Below are 20457 nucleotides of genomic sequence, written 5' to 3'. Positions count from 1 at the left end.
GCAGGGATAATTGAGGTTATGGTGGCACCTGCAGAGAGGTATTTGGGGAGAGGTATTTGGGTGTGAGTTATAGGGTGTGGTGGTGTCCCTTCCTTTCAGGTTGTTGGCCTGAGGTAGGACTAAATGTTTTATATTAACAAGGCAAGTCAATTAAGAACAATTAAGAATGGTGGTGTTATTTTTGGTGGTTGATGTTTTGTGTTTGATGATTTTCTGTATTATTTTTTTTCCAAGCAAAGTATAAGGGATTTGTACTCCAGTCTAGTAGATGGCGGTAAAGCAACATTTACTGGATGCCAACAGCCGTTAAACCTCATCGAAGAAAAATACAAGGAGGAGGAGGAGGAGGAGGAAGAAGAATAAGAAGGAAAATAAAGTGTTTTGAAATAGCATCCGGTTGAATTAGTGGTCACAGAGAATTCAAGATGGCGGCGCACATGTCGCATTGTAGAAGTTGGGGCCGTGTTCAGAGGTAATATTCACAGTTTAGTACTTGCAAAAATAAACTTCCGTAATATTTTATATTCCCGTGTATCCTAAAGCATTTGTATTGACTTTACTGAAATATGTATTTTCGTGATCAGCTAGCGCAAGCCAACCGTGTAAGTCAAACAAAACAATGTTGTGGAAAGCTATATTTTTAATCTGCAGTCGGCTGCGAACGAATAGCATTATTGACAGTGGCGTTATATGCATGCGAGTACAGTCGTGATTTTCTCTTTAGCTAGCAAACTAGGTAGCTTACGTACACTGTCACTGGCAACTTGGAGTTCTGGACAAACACACTTTGGCATCATCAATAGTTAGCATATAGTGCTACCTAGCTCTTTTTTTATAAGCTAACTACTACCTTTAGAGTCTATTGACAATAGTATCTTCTGGTCGGGGAAGTTTTAAAGGTCCACTATAATTGCTCGGTTATTTCCTGATTGCAAAATTCTAATAGTTCGCCTATGTTCAGTTAATTTTAACAAAACATTCAAGTATAGTGTAGAGAATCATTGGACCATCTAAACCACTGAAATATTTTCCATAACCAAAAATATTGTATTTTCAGGTGTTTGAAGCTGGTGTACAAAACCCATAGTAAAAGCTGCATAAACGAAAGTAAGAACAGGAAGCATAGAAATCGCACACGCAACATATACAGCTTCTTAGTTACTTTCGATGAGAATTACATTTTATTTTTAAGTTTATTATTTTTTTTTTTGTGTTTTACCCCCCAGTTTTGTGATATATGGAGGTCAAGTCATGAGTCGCTAGAGTGCGATGGCCAAAACCTCCCCGAACCCGGATGATGCTGCGCCAATTGTGCGCCGCTCTATGGGACTCTCGGTCACGGCCGGTTGTGAGACAGCCTGGGAACGAACCCGGGTCTGTAGTGACACCTCAAGCACTGTGATGCAGTGCCTTAGACCTATGTGCCACTCGGTAGGCTGAGAATTTATCTCTATGTTTACGGAAAAAGGGGCATACATATAGTCTCCAAATATCTCAACACAACTCTACGATGGAGTTGAGGGGAGACTAGTGTGGGCTGACTGGAGCTCTGATATCACATAAAAGGAAGTTATCAAAAACGATGGATTTCAGCACCCAAGGAATAGCTCACCGTATGGATGGTGTGAGGCAATTGGGGAGCCTTCGGAGGCCCTCAGAGGACAAATTGAACTCCGTACTGCATCGCAGCGGGACTCTCAATTTTTTTTTTAACAATGTAGAGCGCTCCGTATACGTCTGCATTGACTTGATTGTTTGATGGTAGGTGAGTGTGGGAGGTCCTTTATAAACACTAACTCCCTTGACAAATTCCTTCACAACAGCTCTGTGCTGCTCTGCAAAGCGCAAGACTGCAAAACACAACAAGTATGAATGCCCTGATTTCTGCAGAGGCCACATCACTGTACGGCCAATGCAGACAACGGATTGACCATGCAGCGTCTTTAAGATACAACTGGTCCACGGACCCCAACCGATCCAAATGTAGCATGCATCGGTCAGATAATCGTTTCGAACTTTATGAATAGCAGATCTACTAAAACATTTAGCTCATTACTTTCTTTCTACCTTTCAAAAATACCTCATATTTTGTGGCACCTCCAGTGTAGAACTAAGCATGTAACTGTTGACATTTGTTTTGCATGCTGAACAAGAACAACTCCAGGCAATATTACTATCCTAGTCAAACTGCGCACTGATTTAAACAATCAGTGTAAAGATATACAGGGTAAAGTTTCATAATGACGCCAGCAATCACTTTGCAAGGCACACTGCATGGCCAAAGCAGAAGAAAAGGAGCTCCCTAAACTTCCAAATGGTCAAAACCATTCGATTTTGAGGTGGGGTGAAATCCGAAGTTGTGCTGTATATTCGTTGGAGATGTCATAGCTAATTTGTAAACAAACAAAAAATGATGCGTTACTAGCCCAAACAGTTAATCTGCAAAAATTATACGTTAATTAGTGGGCGACGGTTATTTCTGAAGTGGGGGGACAAAAAACAGGGTACATTGCGCCTCCCTCCCCAAATATGATATTGGTATTTGGGTGGTCGATGCCTCATGGCCCATGTGCCTATATTGTACATACACCATAAACATGCAACATTCACACACACGCATACATACACCATATACAGTTGGAAGTCAGAAGTTTACATACACCTTAGCCAAATACATTTTAAACTCAGCTTTTCACAATTCCTGACATTTAATTTGAGTACAAATTCCCTGTCTGAGGTCAGTTAGGATCACCACTTTATTTTAAGAATGTGAAATGTCAGAATAATAGTTGAGAGAATTATTTATTTCAGCTTTTATTTCTTTCATCACATTCCCAGTGGGTCAGTAGTTTCCATACACTCAATTAGTATTAGGTAGCATTGCCTTTAAAGTGTTTAACTTTGGTCACACGTTTTGGGTAGCCTTCCACAAATTTCCCACAATAAGTTGGGTGAATTTTGGCCCATTCCTCCAGACAGAGCTGGTGTAACAGTCAGGTTTGAAGGCCTCCTTGCTCGATACACACGCTTTTTCAGTTCTGCCCACAAATTTTCCATAGGATTGAGGTCAGGGCTTTGTGATGGCCACTCCAATACCTTGACTTTGTTGTCCTTAAGCCATTTTGCCACAACTTTGGAAGTATGCTTTTGGTCATTACCCATTTGGAAGACCTATTTGTGACCAAGCTTTAACTTCCTGACTGATGTCTTGAGATGTTGCTTCAATATATCCACATGATGCCGTCTATTTTGTGAAGTGCACCAGTCCCTCCTGCAGCAAAGCACCCCCACAACATGATGCTGCCACGGTTGGAATGGTGTTCTTCAACTTGCAAGCATCCCCCTTTTTCCTCCAAACAAAACAATGGTCATTATTGCGAAACAGTTATATTTTTGTTTCATCAGACTAGAGGACATTTCTCCAAAATGTACAATCTTTGTCCCCATGTGCAGTTGCAAACCGTAGTCTGGCTTTTTTGTGGCAGTTTTGGAGCAGTGGCTTCTTCCTTGCTGAGTGGTCTTTCAGGTTATGTTGATATAGGACTCATTTTACTGTGGCTATAGATACTTTGGTACCTGTTTCCCCAAGCATCTTCACAAGGTCCTTTGCTGTTGTTCTGGGATTGGAATGCACTTTTCGCACCAAAGTGCGTTCATTTCTAGGAGACAGAACGCATCTCCTTCCTGAGTGGTATACCGACTGCGTGGTCCCATGGTGTTTATACTTGCGTACTATTGTTTGTATCAAAAGCTTCTAAAGCCATGACATCATTTTCTGGTATTTTCCAAGCTGTTTAAAGGCACAGTCAACTTAGTGTATGTAAACTTCTGACCCACTGGAATTGTGATGCAGTGAAATAATCTGTCTGTAAACAATTGTTGGAAAAATGACTTGTCATGCACAAAGTAGATGTCCTAACTAACTTGCCAAAACAATAGTTTGTTTTCAAGACATTTGTGGAGTGGTTGAAAAACTCGTTTTATTGACTCCAACCTAAGTGTATGTAAACTTCCGACTTCAACTGTATATATTATAATTTACACTTGCACAGTCAGCGCAGACAGATCCAGCTCATGAGCAGCAGATTCTAATTTAGAATGAAAAAAATGGTTTAAGTTTCAAGCTTTAATGTCACGTGTTAGCTATTTAGCAGACTTATGGCTTGGTGATAGATGCTATTCAGGAGCCTGTTGATGTCAGACTTGATGTACCGCTTGCCATGCAGAAACTGTGAAGTCTGTGGCTGGAGTTTGTAATGATTTTCCTTTCCTTCCAACAAATGTTAGGTCATCGGACCAAATCGCGTTGATTAGTTCTCTAATCAAACTGAATCGCATATATTCGTTTTGAGTGGTCTTTAAAGGGAATTATGCACATCCCTAGAGTTTACACATAACATTGTCCTGCCGGCTACAACAGTATTAAAACCTGTTAGAACAGTATACAGTAAGTGTATATTTTACATTTGATATTGTTTTGATGTGATGAAAGTAAAAGGCTGTATCTTTCTACAACTTTACCGCAATTGAGAAATGATTCGCGTTTAGATTGAGTATTTGGCTGTTTTGGCTACCAGAGCCGGTCTACCTCTGAAAATAGCATAAGGTCCTTGGACCTAATGGACTAACGGTAACGTTAGGCTCCTTAAGAGTACATATATTGGGCTAGGTGCTACCTAGAACATGTGGAAAGGTGAATCTGGTACTTAGGTGTGACCTCAGTTCCCCTGACTGCCAAGACATGCTCTTGTTGATTGCCGCAATCCATAAACTAACCGAAACCTGGCCTCTTTCTAATCTTGGTGTGACATTTGTTTCCTCACTCGTCTCTAATATATATAGTCTAAAACGCCAAACGGTCTCTACAAGTCAGAATGATGAATACATCTAATTTGAATTTACTCTGTTGTCTGACCATTTCGTCCTTATTCGGGTGGAAATGGGAGACAAAATATCCACAGGAAAGTAATATTAACTGACCTAAAACGAGGATCTCTGTGTGTGGCTATACCGATTTGTCTGCTTATCAACTAAAGCTGGACATTACATGATTTTAAACTACTTAGGATCCACAACACATTTCTGGGATTGCAGGTGAATTGTATAATTGTAGGCGACAACTAAAACGTCTTAGGTCGCAGAATGGGAGCGGGAGAAAGACGTGCGATTATGGGTCTTTCGCTCTCCCGATCCGCATTTTAGGTCCAGATAAACATAATTCTGACATGCTAGATATTTTGCGTCGTATCTTTTCTACAATGCGATTTGTACAATTTGTCATCTGTTGCTTGGCTACAACCACAAAGAAGGGGTAATGATGACACTTCTTAAAGCCATGGGTCTAGACAGGAGGCAATGTGAGCAAATTTGTGGAATATGAGCACACCAGTCGCAGACTTTAGGATGACAAGATTATGCTGACAATTCTCATAATGTTGGTGCTCCCAAGATGTGAAGATTTGTTTTTTTGTGTAATGTATGCCTAGTTAAGGGCACAAAACTGAAGTTTTGAAGGTGTTTACATGGTTTTGCGCTTTTGTCAGGTTATCGTAATCTCAACGGCAGTACTGACGTTCTAAAAAAATAGGGTACATTATACTTTCCTGTGGATATTTTTCTTACATTTCTGCCTGAATAAAACAACTACAAGAGTAAATTCAAATGTAATGTTGTTCATCATTTTGGCTTGTAAAGAAATGTTTTTGCAGTCCTTTAATTCAGACTGGATTGCAGATGTCTGGGATTACAGTCTGATTTATTTAGGCACATTTAAACCTTACATCTTTGCATTTACAGGTTTGGAATTGCAGTATATAGAAAGTACAGCAGTGGCAGCAGATATCCAAATATCTCACTCTCTGCACCGTTACCAGGGATCCCTAAACCAGTGTTTGCGTCCGTTGACGGGCATGAGCAATGCGAGACTAAAATCACTACTTTGGAAAATGGCCTTAAAGTAGCATCTCAAAACAAGTTTGGTCAATTCTGCACGGTTGGAAGTAAGTTGAATATAATTTATCTTTTCTTATTCTATTTCAGAAAGTCTCCATTGCTGCATAATCAATAAAGTATGAATGAATGATGATTTGCTTCTTCTCTCCTTCCAGTTTTAGTGAATTCAGGATCCAGACACGAGACAAAATACCCCAGTGGAATTGCACACTTTTTGGAGAAACTGGCCTTTTCTGTAAGTGTCATCTGCTTTGAGACGGCTTGTGCAAGAGATGTTCCACCGTTTTGCCTCAGTCTTGTCACTGTTGTAGCATAAGCAAATTGATGGCCATGTTTTTGTTTATGGGAAACGATGAATGTACGTGTATGTGCGTCTTCAGTCCACAGCCCAGTATGGCAGTAAAGATGAAATTCTTCTCACACTTGAAAAACATGGAGGGATCTGTGACTGCCAAACGTCCAGGTATGAATCATTTCCTTTGGCTTCCAGGCACAGTATGTTTTCTCTCTGCCTGATGGAAAGGTATACGAACTATAGTCATGGTACTCTTTATCCCTTTCAGTGTTGTACTTCTTTGGAAGGGGATGAAGCTTTTCAGTCAGTTTGTGTGACACCTAAGGTTTTATTCACAGAGACACCACCATGTATGCCATCTCTGCCGAGGTGAAGGGACTAGACACGGTAGTCAGCCTGCTCTCTGATGCTGTATTGCAGCCACGCCTGCTAGGTGAGTCAACACTCTGAGTGACAGGTCTGTCTGTCATCATGTTTGATGTCTCCTTCAATGATTTGGGGAAAATGTTGACTTAATTGAATTGTCTACGAAAGTAAGACTAGTAAACATTTTTTTGTGGGAGCATATTTTCTTCAGGGATGGCTCTGCTTCTGGTTACTAGATGAGGAGATTGAGATGACTAGGATGGCAGTGCGCTTTGAGCTGGAGGATCTGAACATGAGGCCTGACCCTGAACCTTTACTGACAGAGATGATCCACGCAGTGAGTCGTGCTATTGATTGATACTCAGAAATTATTCTTGAGCTGCACGACGTCTATTGTTGCACAGTTACTAATTTACTTTGGCCCCACCTCTGCAGTGAGCCTAGATCAATTGCGCCATTTTTGGACAAATTCGTATGATGATACATAACATTTCACAACACTTACTCTGTGAACTAGGCAGCATATCGGGGGAACACTGTTGGGTTGCCTCGCTTCTGTCCAGTAGACAACGTGGAGAAGATTGACAAGAAGCTGCTACATACGTACCTGCGGAGCTACTACTGCCCAGAGCGTATGGTGCTAGCCGGTGTGGGCATCGAACATGAACAACTGGTGGCCTGTGCCAGGAAATATCTGCTGGATGTGAAGCCAGTATGGGGAGCCAGTACGCCTACCAATGTCGACCTGTCTGTGGCACAGTACACTGGTGGAATCGTAAGGGTAAGAGCAGGAAGATCTTTTTCCCTTTCTTTCCTTCCTTCCTTTTTCCTTGTTAATTTTACTAAGTCAGAATGTAAATCTCTGTTTTGATCCTCTCAGATGGATAAGGATATGTCAGATGTGAGCCTTGGCCCCACTCCCATCCCTGAGCTCACCCACATCATGATTGGCCTGGAGAGCTGCTCGTTCCTGGTGGGTGCTCACTGTGATTGGTTGGTGTGGAGGATCTCCCGCCCACTTGCTTGAACTGTCTCAGGCTCTATCTAGGCTATCCTGTATCTGGATGTTATTATACATATTTTGTGATACAGGAGGAGGACTTCATCCCATTTGCAGTCCTCAACATGATGATGGGTGGAGGCGGGTCCTTCTCAGCGGGGGGTCCTGGGAAAGGCATGTTCACTCGGCTTTACCTGAACGTGCTCAACAGGTAAGCAGGATACATCCTTCTCAATTCTAATGAAAGTAATTACGATTGTATATTTAAAAAATTCATTAAATTTTTTTTTACAGACATCATTGGATGTACAATGCCACCTCATACCATCACAGTTACGAGGACAGCGGCCTGCTGTGTATCCATGCCAGTGCAGACCCCAGACAGGTAGGGATAGGAGATTCAGGAGGGGCAGGACTTTACACTGTAGTTTAAAGGGCTAATACTAAGCTGCCATATGCTGTTGAAAATAAAACATTTTTGTTATATCTTTTAAAATAATAATTTGGTGGTGGCTTATATTTGTCAAATTTCACACATTTACATGCACTCAGTGGCCAGTTTATAATGTATACCCATCTAGTTTTGTGTCGGATCCCCCTTTGCCTCCAGAACAGCCGGAATTCTTCGGGGCATGGACAAGTTGCTCAATTGGTATCAAGGGACCTAACGTGTGCCAGGAAAACTTTCCCCCACATTACACCACCTCCACCAGACTGGGGCCATGGACATGTACTGCTTACGCCAAATCTTGACTGCCATCAGCATGACTCAACAGCAAGCAACTGGAATTTGTTGGCCTAGGCAATATTTTTCCACTCAATTGTCCAGTGTTGGTGATTGTGTGCCCACTGGAGCTGCTTCTTTAGGAGTGGAACCTGGTGTGGTTGTCTGCTGCAAATAGACAAGGACTGACGAGTTGTGCGTTCCGAGATACCGTTCTGTACACCAGTGTTGAACTGTGGTGTTATTTGCCTGTTGGTGGCCCGCCATTCTCATTTGACCTCTCAACAAGCTGTTTTCGCCGACAGGATTTCCGCTGACTGGGTGTTTGTTTTGTCGTACCATTCTCGGTAAACCCTAGACCGTGTCGTGCATGAAAAGCCCAGGAGGCTGGCCGTTTCTGAGATGCTTGAACTGGCGCAGCTGGCACCGACAATCATACCACACTCAGTGTCTTAGGTCACTCGTTCTGCCCGTCTAGCATTCAATTGAACAGTAACTGAATGCCTCAATGCTGGGCTCTCACTGCTTTATATAGCAACCCATGGCCACGTGACTGTTTGTAGGAGCGACCCATTTTTTTGTGAATGGTGTGGTGTACCTAATAAACTGGCCATTGAGGGTGTGAGAATTGGAAGTGTTTTTTTTTTTTTTTGCACATCCCAACTCTCTGAGACACCCTCAGAGAGTGGGGCCAGGGTCTGTCATTATCAATGGCGACCCTGGCGCAATTAGGGTTAAGTGCCTTTCTCAAGGGCACATTGACAGATTTTGCACCTTGTCGGCTCAGATTGCTAGTTAGAATCCTTATGTTACTGGCCCAATAACCTTTAGGCTATCTGGCGCCCCTGGATTTGACTTTGTATGATGTGTGTTCTCTTGACGTTGTGAAAGTGCTGCCATTCCAAAGTTGTTGATTACAACATCTTGCTTTGTCAAGGTTCGGGAAATGGTGGAGATTATAACCAGAGAGTTTATTCAGATGGCTGGGACAGCAGGAGAGGTAAGGCTTGTCACAAAAGCCATTTTAAAATGACAAAGATTTCTGAACTTGGAACTCTCTCTTTGAACTTCCAAACGTTGCATCTCTCTTTCTGTGCTCAGATGGAGTTGGCGAGAGCGAAGACGCAGCTCAAGTCCATGCTGATGATGAACCTGGAGTCGCGGCCGGTTATCTTTGAAGATGTCGGCCGACAGGTTCTAGCCACAGGGAAGAGGAAGCTGCCACACGAGCTATGTGACCTCATCAGTGAGTAGTAGTGCCCTGGGTCATAATAGTGGATATTGATATCCTCAAGCCCAGAATGAAACATTGGTGTCTGACAATCTGCAGGGAAATGACAAATCATGACTGTCATGGCAGATCAGTAGTTCTTTATGCTGACTTTTCACTCCTCTTTCCAGGTAACATTACAGCAAGTGATATCAAGAGGGTCACAACCAAGATGCTGCGCAGCAAGCCAGCAGTAGCAGCGCTAGGAGACTTGACTGAGATGCCCTCCTATGAGCACATCCAAGCTGCCCTGTCCAGCAAGGACGGACGCCTGCCTCGCATGTATCGCCTCTTCCGATAGACCTCCCTGTGTTTACCCTGACATCAATGTGTATATATATACTGGACACTGACCTACACTACCGGTCAAAAGTTTTAGAACACCTACTCATTCAAGGGTTTTTATTTAAAATGTTTTCTACATTGCAGAATAATAGTGAAGACAAACTATGAAGTAAAACATATGGAATCGTGTAATAACCCCAAAAGTGTTTAAAAAAAAATAGCCACCCTTTGCCTGGAAGACGGCTTTGCACACTCTTGGCATTCTCTTAACAAGTTTCACCTGGAATGCTTTTCCAACAGTCTGGAAGGAGTTCCCACATATGCTGAGCACTTGTTGGCGGCTTTTCCTTCACTCTACGGTCCGACTCATCTCAAACCATCTCAATTTGGTTGAGGTCGGGGGATTGTGAAGGCCAGGTCATCTGAGGCAGCACTCATCACTCTCCTTGGTAAAATAGCCCTTACACAGCCTGGAGGTGTGTTGGGTCATTGTCCTGTTTAAAAACAAATGATAGTCCCATTAAGCCCAAATCAGATGGGATGGTGTATTGCTGCAGAATGCTGTGGTAGCCGTGCTGGTTAAGTGTGCCTTGAATTCTGAATAAATCATAGACCGTGTCACCAGCAAAGCACCCCCACACAATCACACTTCCTCCTCCATGTTTCAAGATGGGAACCATACATGCGGAGATCATCCGTTCACCTACACGGTGTCACAAAGACACAGCAGTAGGAACCAAAAATCTCAAATTTGGACTCCAGACCAAAGGACAAATTTCCACCGGTCTAATGTCCATTGCTCGAGTTTCTTGGCCCAAGCAAGTCTCTTCTTCTTATTGGTGTCCTTTAGTAGTGGTTTACTTGAAGCAATTTGACCATGAAGGCCTGATTCACGCAGTCTTCTCTGAACAGTTGATGTCTGTTACTTGAACTCTGACGCATTTATTTGGGCTGCAATTCCTGGGGCTGGTAACTAATGAACTTATCCTCTGCAGCAGAGGTAACTCTGGGTCTTCCTTTCCTGTGGCGGTCCTCATGAGAGCCAGTTTCATCATAACGCTTGAAGGTTTTTGCGACTGCACTTGAATAAACTTTTTGAAGTTCTTCAAATGTTCCGCGTTGACTGACCTTCATGTCTTAAAGTAATGGACTGTCGTTTCTCTTTGCTTAATTGAACTGTTTGTGCCATAATATGGACTTGGTCTTTTACCAAATAGGGCTGTCTTCTGTATACCCCCCTACCTACCAACACAACTGATTAGCTCAAAATGCATTAAGAAATAAAAGATTCCACAAATGTACTTTTTTTAAGGCACACCTGTTAATTGAAATGCATTTCAGGTGACTACTTCATGAAGTTGGTTGAGAGAATGTGCAAAGCTGTCAAGGCAAAGGGTGGCTATATTTTTTTGGTTACTACATGATTCCATATGTGTTATTTCATAGTTTTTATGTCTTCACTATAATTCTACATTGTAGAAAATAGTGAAAAGAAAAACCCTTGAATGAGTAGGTGTTCTAAAACTTTTGACCGGTATGGTACAATAATGTTCTCTCAATGGAGCTGTGCTAAGCACTGGGAGAGGATTAACGTTTGGATCTCCAACTGTAAAATAACATTTTTGAGTGGTGATTTAAAAAAAAACAAAATGTTACACAGTGAGGATATACCCTGCTCTGCTTACCTGGAGCGTCTACACTCTTGCCAGAGGGAAGTTTTAATTTCCTGTTCACTATCCCACCTGACCCACGTTGGCTGGGATGGTTTGCATGCTTTTGGGTTTAATTCCAAGTATGTGTGAATGAATATGGCTCGAGAGTTACATTGCTGGATCTGTAGAGGGAGACTTACAAATGACCTTCATGGTAAAAAGGAAAATAAAGGGTTGTGATTCTCTGTTTCCCGGCCTTCTGTTGGATAGCAAACAGGCCTGGCCCCGGTTGCCTGACAGCGATGGACCTTCGGCGTATGAGTGTTGTTAACGATGCGTCGTTCCTGTAACAGCCAAAGATGTAACGTGCGTTTCCCAAAACACCACACCGAGAGAACGTTCGCGAAGTCCATCGTTGGAGCATGTCGATACAGTGATAGGATCAATAGAAAGGCTGCGCTGCTGAGGTCATCGGTGGTCACAGACAGATAAACATCTTGATTCTGTTCATGAAGTGACGTGGAGGGCAAAAAAAAAGCATCTAATGACGCACTTAGTTCTACGAGTGGTCGGAGGCAGTCGGTAAATAATGTGCGTTTTCAAATACAACTTCAGCAACAAGGGTTTTGGGAAACTGCTTAGAGATTTAACAATGCTCCTACAAAGGCTCTAAAGATTAACTTAGCCTTAAGATACTTTTGGAAAACCGGGCCCTGGACTACACTGTATGTGTGAATGTCCTAGCAATGTCCTACTACAATGATGTTTGCACATTTAACACAGATACTTTCTTAAATTTGACAGACACTTTTTAATGACATTTCAGAGGCTGGAGTCTCACCCAAGGCCTTGTCATCTTCAGCAGACGGGGTGACAATACTAAGAGAGACGAATCTGACTAACTGCAAGCACTTCTGTCAAAATGTCCCTTACACATATGGCTGAGTTGGTCACCTGTGTACAGCAGAGATAATGAGATGTTTGGATTAGTGTCACCAACATTGAGGCTGTTTCTTGAAGATAGTTACACATTGATTTCCACTTATCCAAACTGAAATTAGACCTACTGTATGATGCTGTGTAGTTATAGTATTGTCAGTATTCTAAGCTATATTCTTTCACTGTTTTGACATACAAAATATTAAGATATTCAAATATTAAGAACACCACCTAATTGAGTTTCACCCCTTACAAGGTGTTGAAAGTGTTCCATAGGGATGCTGGCCCCATGTTGACTCCAATGCTTCCCACAATTGTTTACTTGGCTGGATGTCTTTTGAGTGGTGAACCATTCTTGATACACGGGAAACTGTTGAGCTTGGAAAACCCAGCAGCATGCCAGTTTTTGACACACTCAAACCGGTACACCTGGCACCTACTACCATATCCCGTTCAAAGGCACTTAAATATTTTGTCTTGCACATTCGCCCTCTGAATGGCACGCATACTCAATCCATGTCTCAAGGCTTAAAAATACTTCAACCTGTCCCGTTCATCTCCAGACTGATTGAAGCAGATTTAACAGGTGATAGTAGCTTTCACCTGGGCAGTATGTCATGGAAAGAGCAGGTGTTCCTAATGTGTTGTACACTCACTGTATATCGTACTGTGTGTGTGTGTGAGCTGATATCCTTTCAGGTGCCAGAGAAATCTTTACATTTATTTCTCATTTCCAAAACTATATCGCTATATAGTGGTGTCTTCTCTACATTGTAATCATGTATTTAGCTTTTTCACTTTGTTTCAGAATACTGCCACAATCTTAAATTTAATTTCAAACCAAGGTTTCTCTGCGTCCTTGAAAGTGAAAATAGTGAATGTGATGACCCATGTGTATCTGTATTCAGCCCAATTGGTGATTTGTTTCTGGTAAATTAAGAATTATTGCCATGAATTAGCATTTATAAAGCAATTATACTGCCCTTCTTTGAGGGATATTTAATGTCCACTTCAGATGACAGAAAACGTTTCACAAGCTCAAAAATGAAACAGAAATAACATTCCAAACAGCTTGTGATGTTACATCACAAATCATGTTATAAAAGACCCACAGATATGGAGTCCTGAGAAAAATCACAAACAAGATCACAGGCACTTGCCCTGAGCGTTAAAGTGAATGAGAACTCATGATTCACCATTACACCAGAACCATTGATCTCCATGCAATGAATCCTCTTCCCCTCGTTAGCACAATACAGTACATGGAAAGTATTTTTTTTATTAAGTTACATGAGTGTATTTAATTTAGTCACGACAGATGACATTAAGGCAATGAACCAGAGTTCAACCGCTCCAACACGATCCACATCACCATTGCAAAGGATGGTTCTGTATCCATTATGTGAGATATTAAACAATATGTTAATAAGCAAGATATTTCACAAATATCAATCACACATGTTTTTTATACAATGCCAGAAAAGCCACCATGCCTTAATTCAATAAGCACCATACTTGCAGGAAATGTATGTTCATCAAGCAACATCAAAATAACTGAAATTCCCCTTAAATCTGATAGGGATAAGTCCATTTCTGTGAAATCATGGTTCAGTTGTTTCTTTACTGGAGGAAATCCAAGAACACCCCAAAAGTTTGGTATATCAAAGAAAGTGCTTTATACTGCTTAAGAGCTGTTTGATGAAAATGCATTGACAAGGCCTTTGAATACAGGTACACCAAGTAAAAAGTGACATTACATATGGACCATACCAACCTGGCTTGTTAAATAAATGTAAAAAAAAAAAAAAAAAAACGTATTAAGTACAGTATACTCATAGCAACATCAGCCAACCAGCACACACGGGTGACTGATTACCTTTCAATCTTCAATGTCAGTTTCCCCAGTTCAGTCTTGTTTATAGAAGGTCTGTATAAATAGACCAGTTTACTGCCGAGTCTGCAGACTGGAGTCTGTCTGAACTCAAGGTCCCTGCCTTCGAGAACAGCCCCTCCCCAAACCACATGAGTGACAGTTCCAACAGCTCTCAGTAGGGGGCGCTCATGGATCAGCCTACGTGACTTCCATGACTCACAGGGAGATTCTCAATTGGGCAAAAGTCCGTCCTCTCCTCCCTGAGAGAGGTTGCACAATAGTATCCTGGGCTAGTGTTTTAATATCCACCACACCCCTTTTGGATCAGCTGTTGTTTTCTCAAAGGAGAAAAGTATGCACACATTTAAAAACTATACGTTACTTTTATCTAGAAAATGTCTCGCACAACTAGCTAAATGTGTATCCATTTACACATTTATTTGGAGATTCTACCCCTGTCCATGTAATTTGCCTGATGACACTCAAGTGGAAAACGAGTCATTTCATACAAGCACATTTGTTTCTACGTTTCCTCTCGACTCTGCTCCTCGATTACCTTTGACCTTTTTTCAAAAGCAGGCGAGGATACAAGGCCTCAGACAAAACCAACAGATTCTCCCACAAACTGGGCTGGAAGTGGAACCACAAGACTGTTTCCCTTTGGTCCCTCGTGGCTGGGTCAGATTGATTCTGGTCCAGGTTCAGGAGATGGAGCAGATGGTGCTGCTGCCCTGGTCCTTCGTGGCTTCTCTCTTCTTCAGCTCTCTGGTGATCCTCCTCCTGATGCCCTCCAGGTACAGACTCCTGTCAAACTGGCCCGCTCCCAGAGGAATACTGAGAAACACGCCAGACAGTGAACAACAAATAAAGAGGGTTAACCAACTGTTCTAAAGTTTGAGCTTTTCGTTGACCACACGTTTGGACACCTATTACTACGAGAAAGGTTAATAGTGTTGGAGCTGAAAGCTGCAAATAGCTTGCTACTGTAAACAGCTAAGAGAGGCAGGGGTGGGACTCACTTGTCTCTTCCAGGACGGAGTTTGACCTGGAACATGCCGATGACAGGCCGGTGGTCTGACGTCTTGATCATTGAACAGCTGGTGTACTTTATCACTTTGATGTCACCCACGTGCCTGTTCCTGAACAGTATTCTGTCCTAGAGCAGAGGAACAGTCAAATAAAACTTTCCTTTTGTGTGTGCGAGTTTAAAACAAGCCTATAAAATAAAGCAAAGAGGCCTGCTTGTATGAATGACACAGGGTATCGCTGACGGTGACACGTACTGTGTATGAGGGAGTTCTCTGCTTAGAGGTGGTGTCATACACGTCACAGCCAACGTCGAACTTGTAGGTGGGGAGGAACTGAATCAGTGCTTCCTGGAAGCCTTTAAAGATGGAACCTAGAACAGAGCATAACACATTTGTACTCTATTGTCAAGTATCTGTCACAGTGAGCGTGGTAACAATACATTGAGATATCATCCACAATCTAATACATGTAATATTTGCCTAAACCTCTAGTGTTAGAATGGTGTTGTTCCATGTAGACGTACCATCCTTCATTTCCTTGGAGAGTTGGTCATGGTGGAGAAGAGGACCCATGTCCACACCCTGGTTCTGGTTTAGAAGGGCCTCTACCTCCACACGGTCTTTACTCAGGCGGAAGTTAAAGTCCCCAAACCAAAAAACCTCATCAAACCGTGTTGTCACATCCGCTGAAAGACATAGTCAATATCAGTAACATTAACAATGTACCTATTGAGCACTTGTTGCATGAGGGAAACTACAGCATTTCTCCTCACATAATTAGGATGCTCTTCTAGATGTGAGAACAGTACTTTAATATAGTAGTAGTACTGCAATAAACAGCTCTGGTCTTTAAGAGTACTTACAGGATGTGGAGCGGTAAGGGTTGGTGTCTGGAAGAACTTTAGGCAGAGCAAGCGCTTCAACGATCTTGTTGTAGTCCAGAATCCTCTCGTACACTCTGGAATCTCCAGCTGGAACATAAGGACATTTATTAAATCACCTAGTTAGCAGTGCGACTGTATCCAAAAGGCTTTCCACTTCCTGTTTACATTCACATGTAATAGCATCACCTCCTGAACAACAGAGGTGTCACTCACAGGTAAAATGGGAGGTGATGAAGAGGAAGGAAGTGCCAAAGAAGGTGAAGCCGATCCCCACGGCTCCTTTGGTTTTAATCTGAGACATGATGCGTGTTGTGACCGTGGCATGCTCCACTTCTGTTAGGAGGAGATGCAATGGTTACAGGGGCCAAATCAGATCACGTACTTTACACATAAAATGTGCAGTGGGTAGCCAGAGAGATCACCTTACAATGTTACCTCTCTTACAACATTTTAATTAGAGATAACCTTCTGAGATTTGTTGATGGGAAAGGACTGATTCACTCTCCTCTGAAAAAAAAAACCCCCGACAACTTGTAGTAGTGCCATTTGGGACGGACCTGAGCAAAACCAAATGAGGTCCCTCCTGACGAACACAGTGAGGTAGAGAACCCCGTGGGAGGCTGCGTAGAGCATGACGTAGTACGGCCCCAGAGTCTCCTGAAGACGGATCTCCCATTCCCTCCTGTGACACACACACACACACACACACACACAATATCAGAATAGAGTGCTGAAGACACGATTGATATAATGCAAAATGCTCTCATACACAGTCGTCCTATACCGGTCTGGACATCCCTCCTGGACTCCGATGATGTAAAAGTCTTGTGCAAATTCAGAGTCTGTCGGGAGCAACAGATCATCTAGGTTGTTTGGAAGTCCCTGAAAATGATACGGAAGCGGTCATTTTTTATTTATTTTTTTATCAAAGAGTGAGTGTAGAACTAGCGTACAGATATTCAGGCTCTAGGCCTAATGTTGAACAGTAGGAGTGGTCCCACCTTCTCTCCATGCATGTTCCATGTGGCTATGTAGATGCCAACTCTCCTCTCTGGGAAATAGCGGTCCAGCTCCTCAGCGCCCAGAAGGGCACCACTGCCCAGCACGCTGCCCTCCAGAAAACTCCTGGAACACAATGAGGAAATGAACACTTCATAACCGGAGGTATAGCAGCACGGTTTTCCCTGCTTGCTCTAACAAACAGTTCATATTCTTGGCTACTTTGAACCAAACCAATTTCAAAATGTCTGGTAGGCTTCATTATACAAGTTAAGTAGAATACACACACAATTCAAAGAACGCTGGATATTGTTGGCGCTGAGGGACATTTCAAAACATAGGCTTCTTCCAAAGCTGATAGTTGTCTGAAAAATTTCAGATAAATCCCCCGATTCCTTGAACAGCTCCTTGCTGAGGCACAACATGTGTATTGAGACCCATCTTTGCACCCCAAATGGTGGCAAAAGCTATGCTGATTCACACACTCCCACCTGACAATTACCTCTGTCAGAGTGAGCACTTACATACTATAAGCCTCTGAGGCCTTCATTAAAGCAGCCAGTGTTGCTCGAGCACACACCAATGCTAATGCCCTAGCTGCAGATGTGGCACGGTAATAATTACAGCACAGTCTTCTTGGTTACAATTCACTGATGGTGAACGTGACTGCTCACAATAAGTTACAATAGCTCAAATGCCCATCTGTAGTTCATACAGAATATATTTAACTCAAGGCCCACCTCAAGTCTTACCATGAGATGTCATGTTCCACATCGCAAGAAGTACATGATTTTATCAATCAGATGGAGCATCACTTAAGCCCATCTTCATTTTAGAGCTGCATCAAACATTCAACGGATACTTTATACACTGTATTTAGATCATCTATTACAGTTTCAATGCCTTTAGAAAGCTATCAAGACTTATAGCACTCTGATACCGGTATGGTATCCAATACAGGTAGAGAAGGCTTCTGCAGGACGTATCTGGTCAGTAATCTGGAGAGGATATCATGAGTGAGAGGCGTGTAGTCCTACCTGTTCCTGACGTCCCTGGGTCTGATGGGGTTCAACACGCTGAAGGTGGACTTCATGGAGTTGACAGAGGTGTTGTCCAACACCATGTTATCCAGAAGCCGGCTGTCGCTCAGGTTCCTGTGCAGGTGCAGCCTCTCAGGCCCAGCTCTCCCCGGCACAATGCCATAATCCACGCAATCCCTGTCAATCCGATTAGCCGTCCTTAAGGACTCCGACACCAAGGTCTGCTCCAGAGCAGGAAGTGGACCCGATGGCTGTAAGGGAGAGAGGCGTACCTTGAAGGGCCTCCCCCGCTGCTCTGTTGGGTCACCGTGGTGGTCGTGGGGCCTCCTCTCATACTCGGAGAGGCTCTGGCCCCTGGCTCTGAAGACAGGGGACCCTGTAGGAGTTAAGAGGGGTCCAACGATGGAGCCCTGTCCATTCCTTAAGGTGGCAGCACCGCTCAAGGTGAACACACCTGTAACTGTCGAGTCCTCCTTAAGAGAGTCTGTGGAGGAACCAGTCTCAGCTGGGTCAGTCAGACTCTCCTGGCTGTGCTTAAGTCTTCTGCTTCTCACCTCCTCCATCGAACCGCTCTTCCCTCCCTTCGACAGTGCAGGGGGCTTGGGGAGCAGGGGCGGTCGCGGCTGGTAGAGACTGGTCTTGCTGCTTTGGTCTTGTACATCCTGAGGGAATTGCAGGGTGTCGATGAGCTTGGTGGGTTTGTTGTCCTCTGTAGAGGGGTTCACTGGCCTCGTGTCACTGCTAACTCCTGGATCCTTCCAACCAGGAGCTCCACGAGGTAACACTCCATCAGGCTGAGAGGGGCTGCTGTCCTCCCCATTCTCAGTCATCCTCATGCCAGGCTGCACCTTCTGTCAGATGTCTGTCAGTACCATGGCATGGAAGGTCATCTAGAAAACAATTATAGCTACTGTACTATTAATGAGAATGGATTGACAATATTTCTAATTATATGCATGATTGTTACACTAGCTAGCTAGACACTTGCTAGCTAGACACTTGCTATGTTACTTATCTTACACAAGCAACGACGCTAGGTAGGTAACGAATTGATTAGCCCGACTAAGTTAGCTGCACATATGGTTGGCTCATGTTAGCTAGCTAAATTACTGGAAGAGAGAACTCCACAGACAAAAGAATAAACCTTAGTTACCTGTATATTTAACAGCTCAGTTGGCAGTAATGTTAACTGGATGCTAAAATGGATGCTAAAATTGCTAACTACTAGTTAGCTACATCATCGTAAACATGTGCTGCTAGAAAAGATAGGGCGCATAGTAAGCTGCTAACATTAGCTATATAGCATTCAAATTCGCATAACATTCGCTAGATAGCTAGCAGAAACGCACTGGTGAAACGTTGTAGCCGCTAGCTCTGCTATCTAATATTCTAACCTATGACATAACGCTAGGAATATGGCAGTCTGGGAAAGACAAATGCATTAGACATGACACTACATTTAATCAACGTTAGATACCTGGGGAAAAGCGAAATCAAGTTTCGTCCATTACAACATTGTGAGAATATATCGTTAGAGGTAACGTTAACTAGCTAGCTATTTTTAGTTTAGCTCCCAACGCTAAACCAAACTTTCCACTTCTCTATGATCACTTGACATGGTTTTTCTTCTTCGTTGATGTTTATTGGCAGACTACATTCATAATGTGTATTGCCGCCACCTACTGTAAGGGGTGGTACAAAAATACCCCCAAAACAAATTCATAACTAATTACCAAAAACACTAACCAAATTCACGCTACTATCCTGTATAAAATAAAATAGATACTACTCCTTCGGTCGGATTTCAGATCCCTACACAGACTCATTGAACCTCTTCATTCAGTACCAGCTGTAACATTTCGGCTGTATAGTCCTGGAAATCCAGAAATATATTTGCCGCCTTCACAATGATGTCTAACTTAGATTTGTGTATTCATTTGACTAGTGCAATTTATCACTTGCGCTATAAAACGCAACTAAGTCCACCTTCTTCACTGTTAGTGTGTCGGGATCCGTCTCCTGCATGGCATTCACTGCAGACTGTGGGCCATCCACTACCATCTAATCTCTACTCACTCCTTCAGCTATTTTCACCGCCTCCACATAGGCGACCTGCTGGATAGCCCTGAACCTAGCTACCGCAATCTCAT

At 42.9% G+C, this 20457-nt stretch overlaps 2 protein-coding genes across 6 annotated transcripts; one reads left to right on the top strand and one right to left on the bottom strand.

The window, feature by feature from the left end:
• The first annotated feature begins 376 nt into the window (after positions 1 to 376).
• LOC135514271 (mitochondrial-processing peptidase subunit alpha-like) lies at positions 377 to 11793 on the top strand. The gene is made up of 13 exons (XM_064937631.1): positions 377 to 472; positions 5797 to 5999; positions 6108 to 6187; positions 6333 to 6415; positions 6586 to 6680; positions 6850 to 6950; positions 7131 to 7394; positions 7494 to 7586; positions 7706 to 7824; positions 7908 to 7998; positions 9275 to 9337; positions 9439 to 9583; positions 9739 to 11793. The coding sequence occupies exons 1-13, from the start codon at positions 426 to 428 to the stop codon at positions 9906 to 9908; spliced, it is 1554 nt and encodes a 517-aa protein (XP_064793703.1). The 5' UTR covers positions 377 to 425; the 3' UTR covers positions 9909 to 11793.
• Positions 11794 to 13755: 1962 nt separating this feature from the next.
• LOC135514270 (phosphatidylinositol polyphosphate 5-phosphatase type IV-like) lies at positions 13756 to 19968 on the bottom strand. Of its 5 annotated transcripts, none has more exons than XM_064937629.1 (11): positions 19860 to 19968; positions 18305 to 19214; positions 17270 to 17393; positions 17038 to 17150; positions 16826 to 16950; positions 16482 to 16601; positions 16248 to 16355; positions 15909 to 16070; positions 15640 to 15755; positions 15376 to 15512; positions 13756 to 15190 (listed from the first exon to the last, which is right to left on the bottom strand). In XM_064937629.1, the coding sequence occupies exons 2-11, from the start codon at positions 19141 to 19143 to the stop codon at positions 15058 to 15060; spliced, it is 1977 nt and encodes a 658-aa protein (XP_064793701.1). In that variant the 5' UTR covers positions 19144 to 19214; positions 19860 to 19968; the 3' UTR covers positions 13756 to 15057. The 5 variants fall into 5 exon arrangements, with proteins under 5 accessions (XP_064793701.1, XP_064793699.1, XP_064793700.1 ...); XM_064937627.1 differs by having other exon boundaries at positions 18305 to 19197; positions 19860 to 19959; XM_064937628.1 differs by having other exon boundaries at positions 19785 to 19953.
• Between the last annotated feature and the right edge of the window lie 489 nt (positions 19969 to 20457).

The sequence above is a fragment of the Oncorhynchus masou genome, chromosome 25, assembly GCF_036934945.1.
Source record: "Oncorhynchus masou masou isolate Uvic2021 chromosome 25, UVic_Omas_1.1, whole genome shotgun sequence".
Lineage (NCBI taxonomy): Eukaryota > Metazoa > Chordata > Actinopteri > Salmoniformes > Salmonidae > Oncorhynchus > Oncorhynchus masou.
The sequence above is the reverse complement of the archived record's forward strand: the minus strand, read 5'-3'. Positions and strand labels throughout refer to the sequence as shown.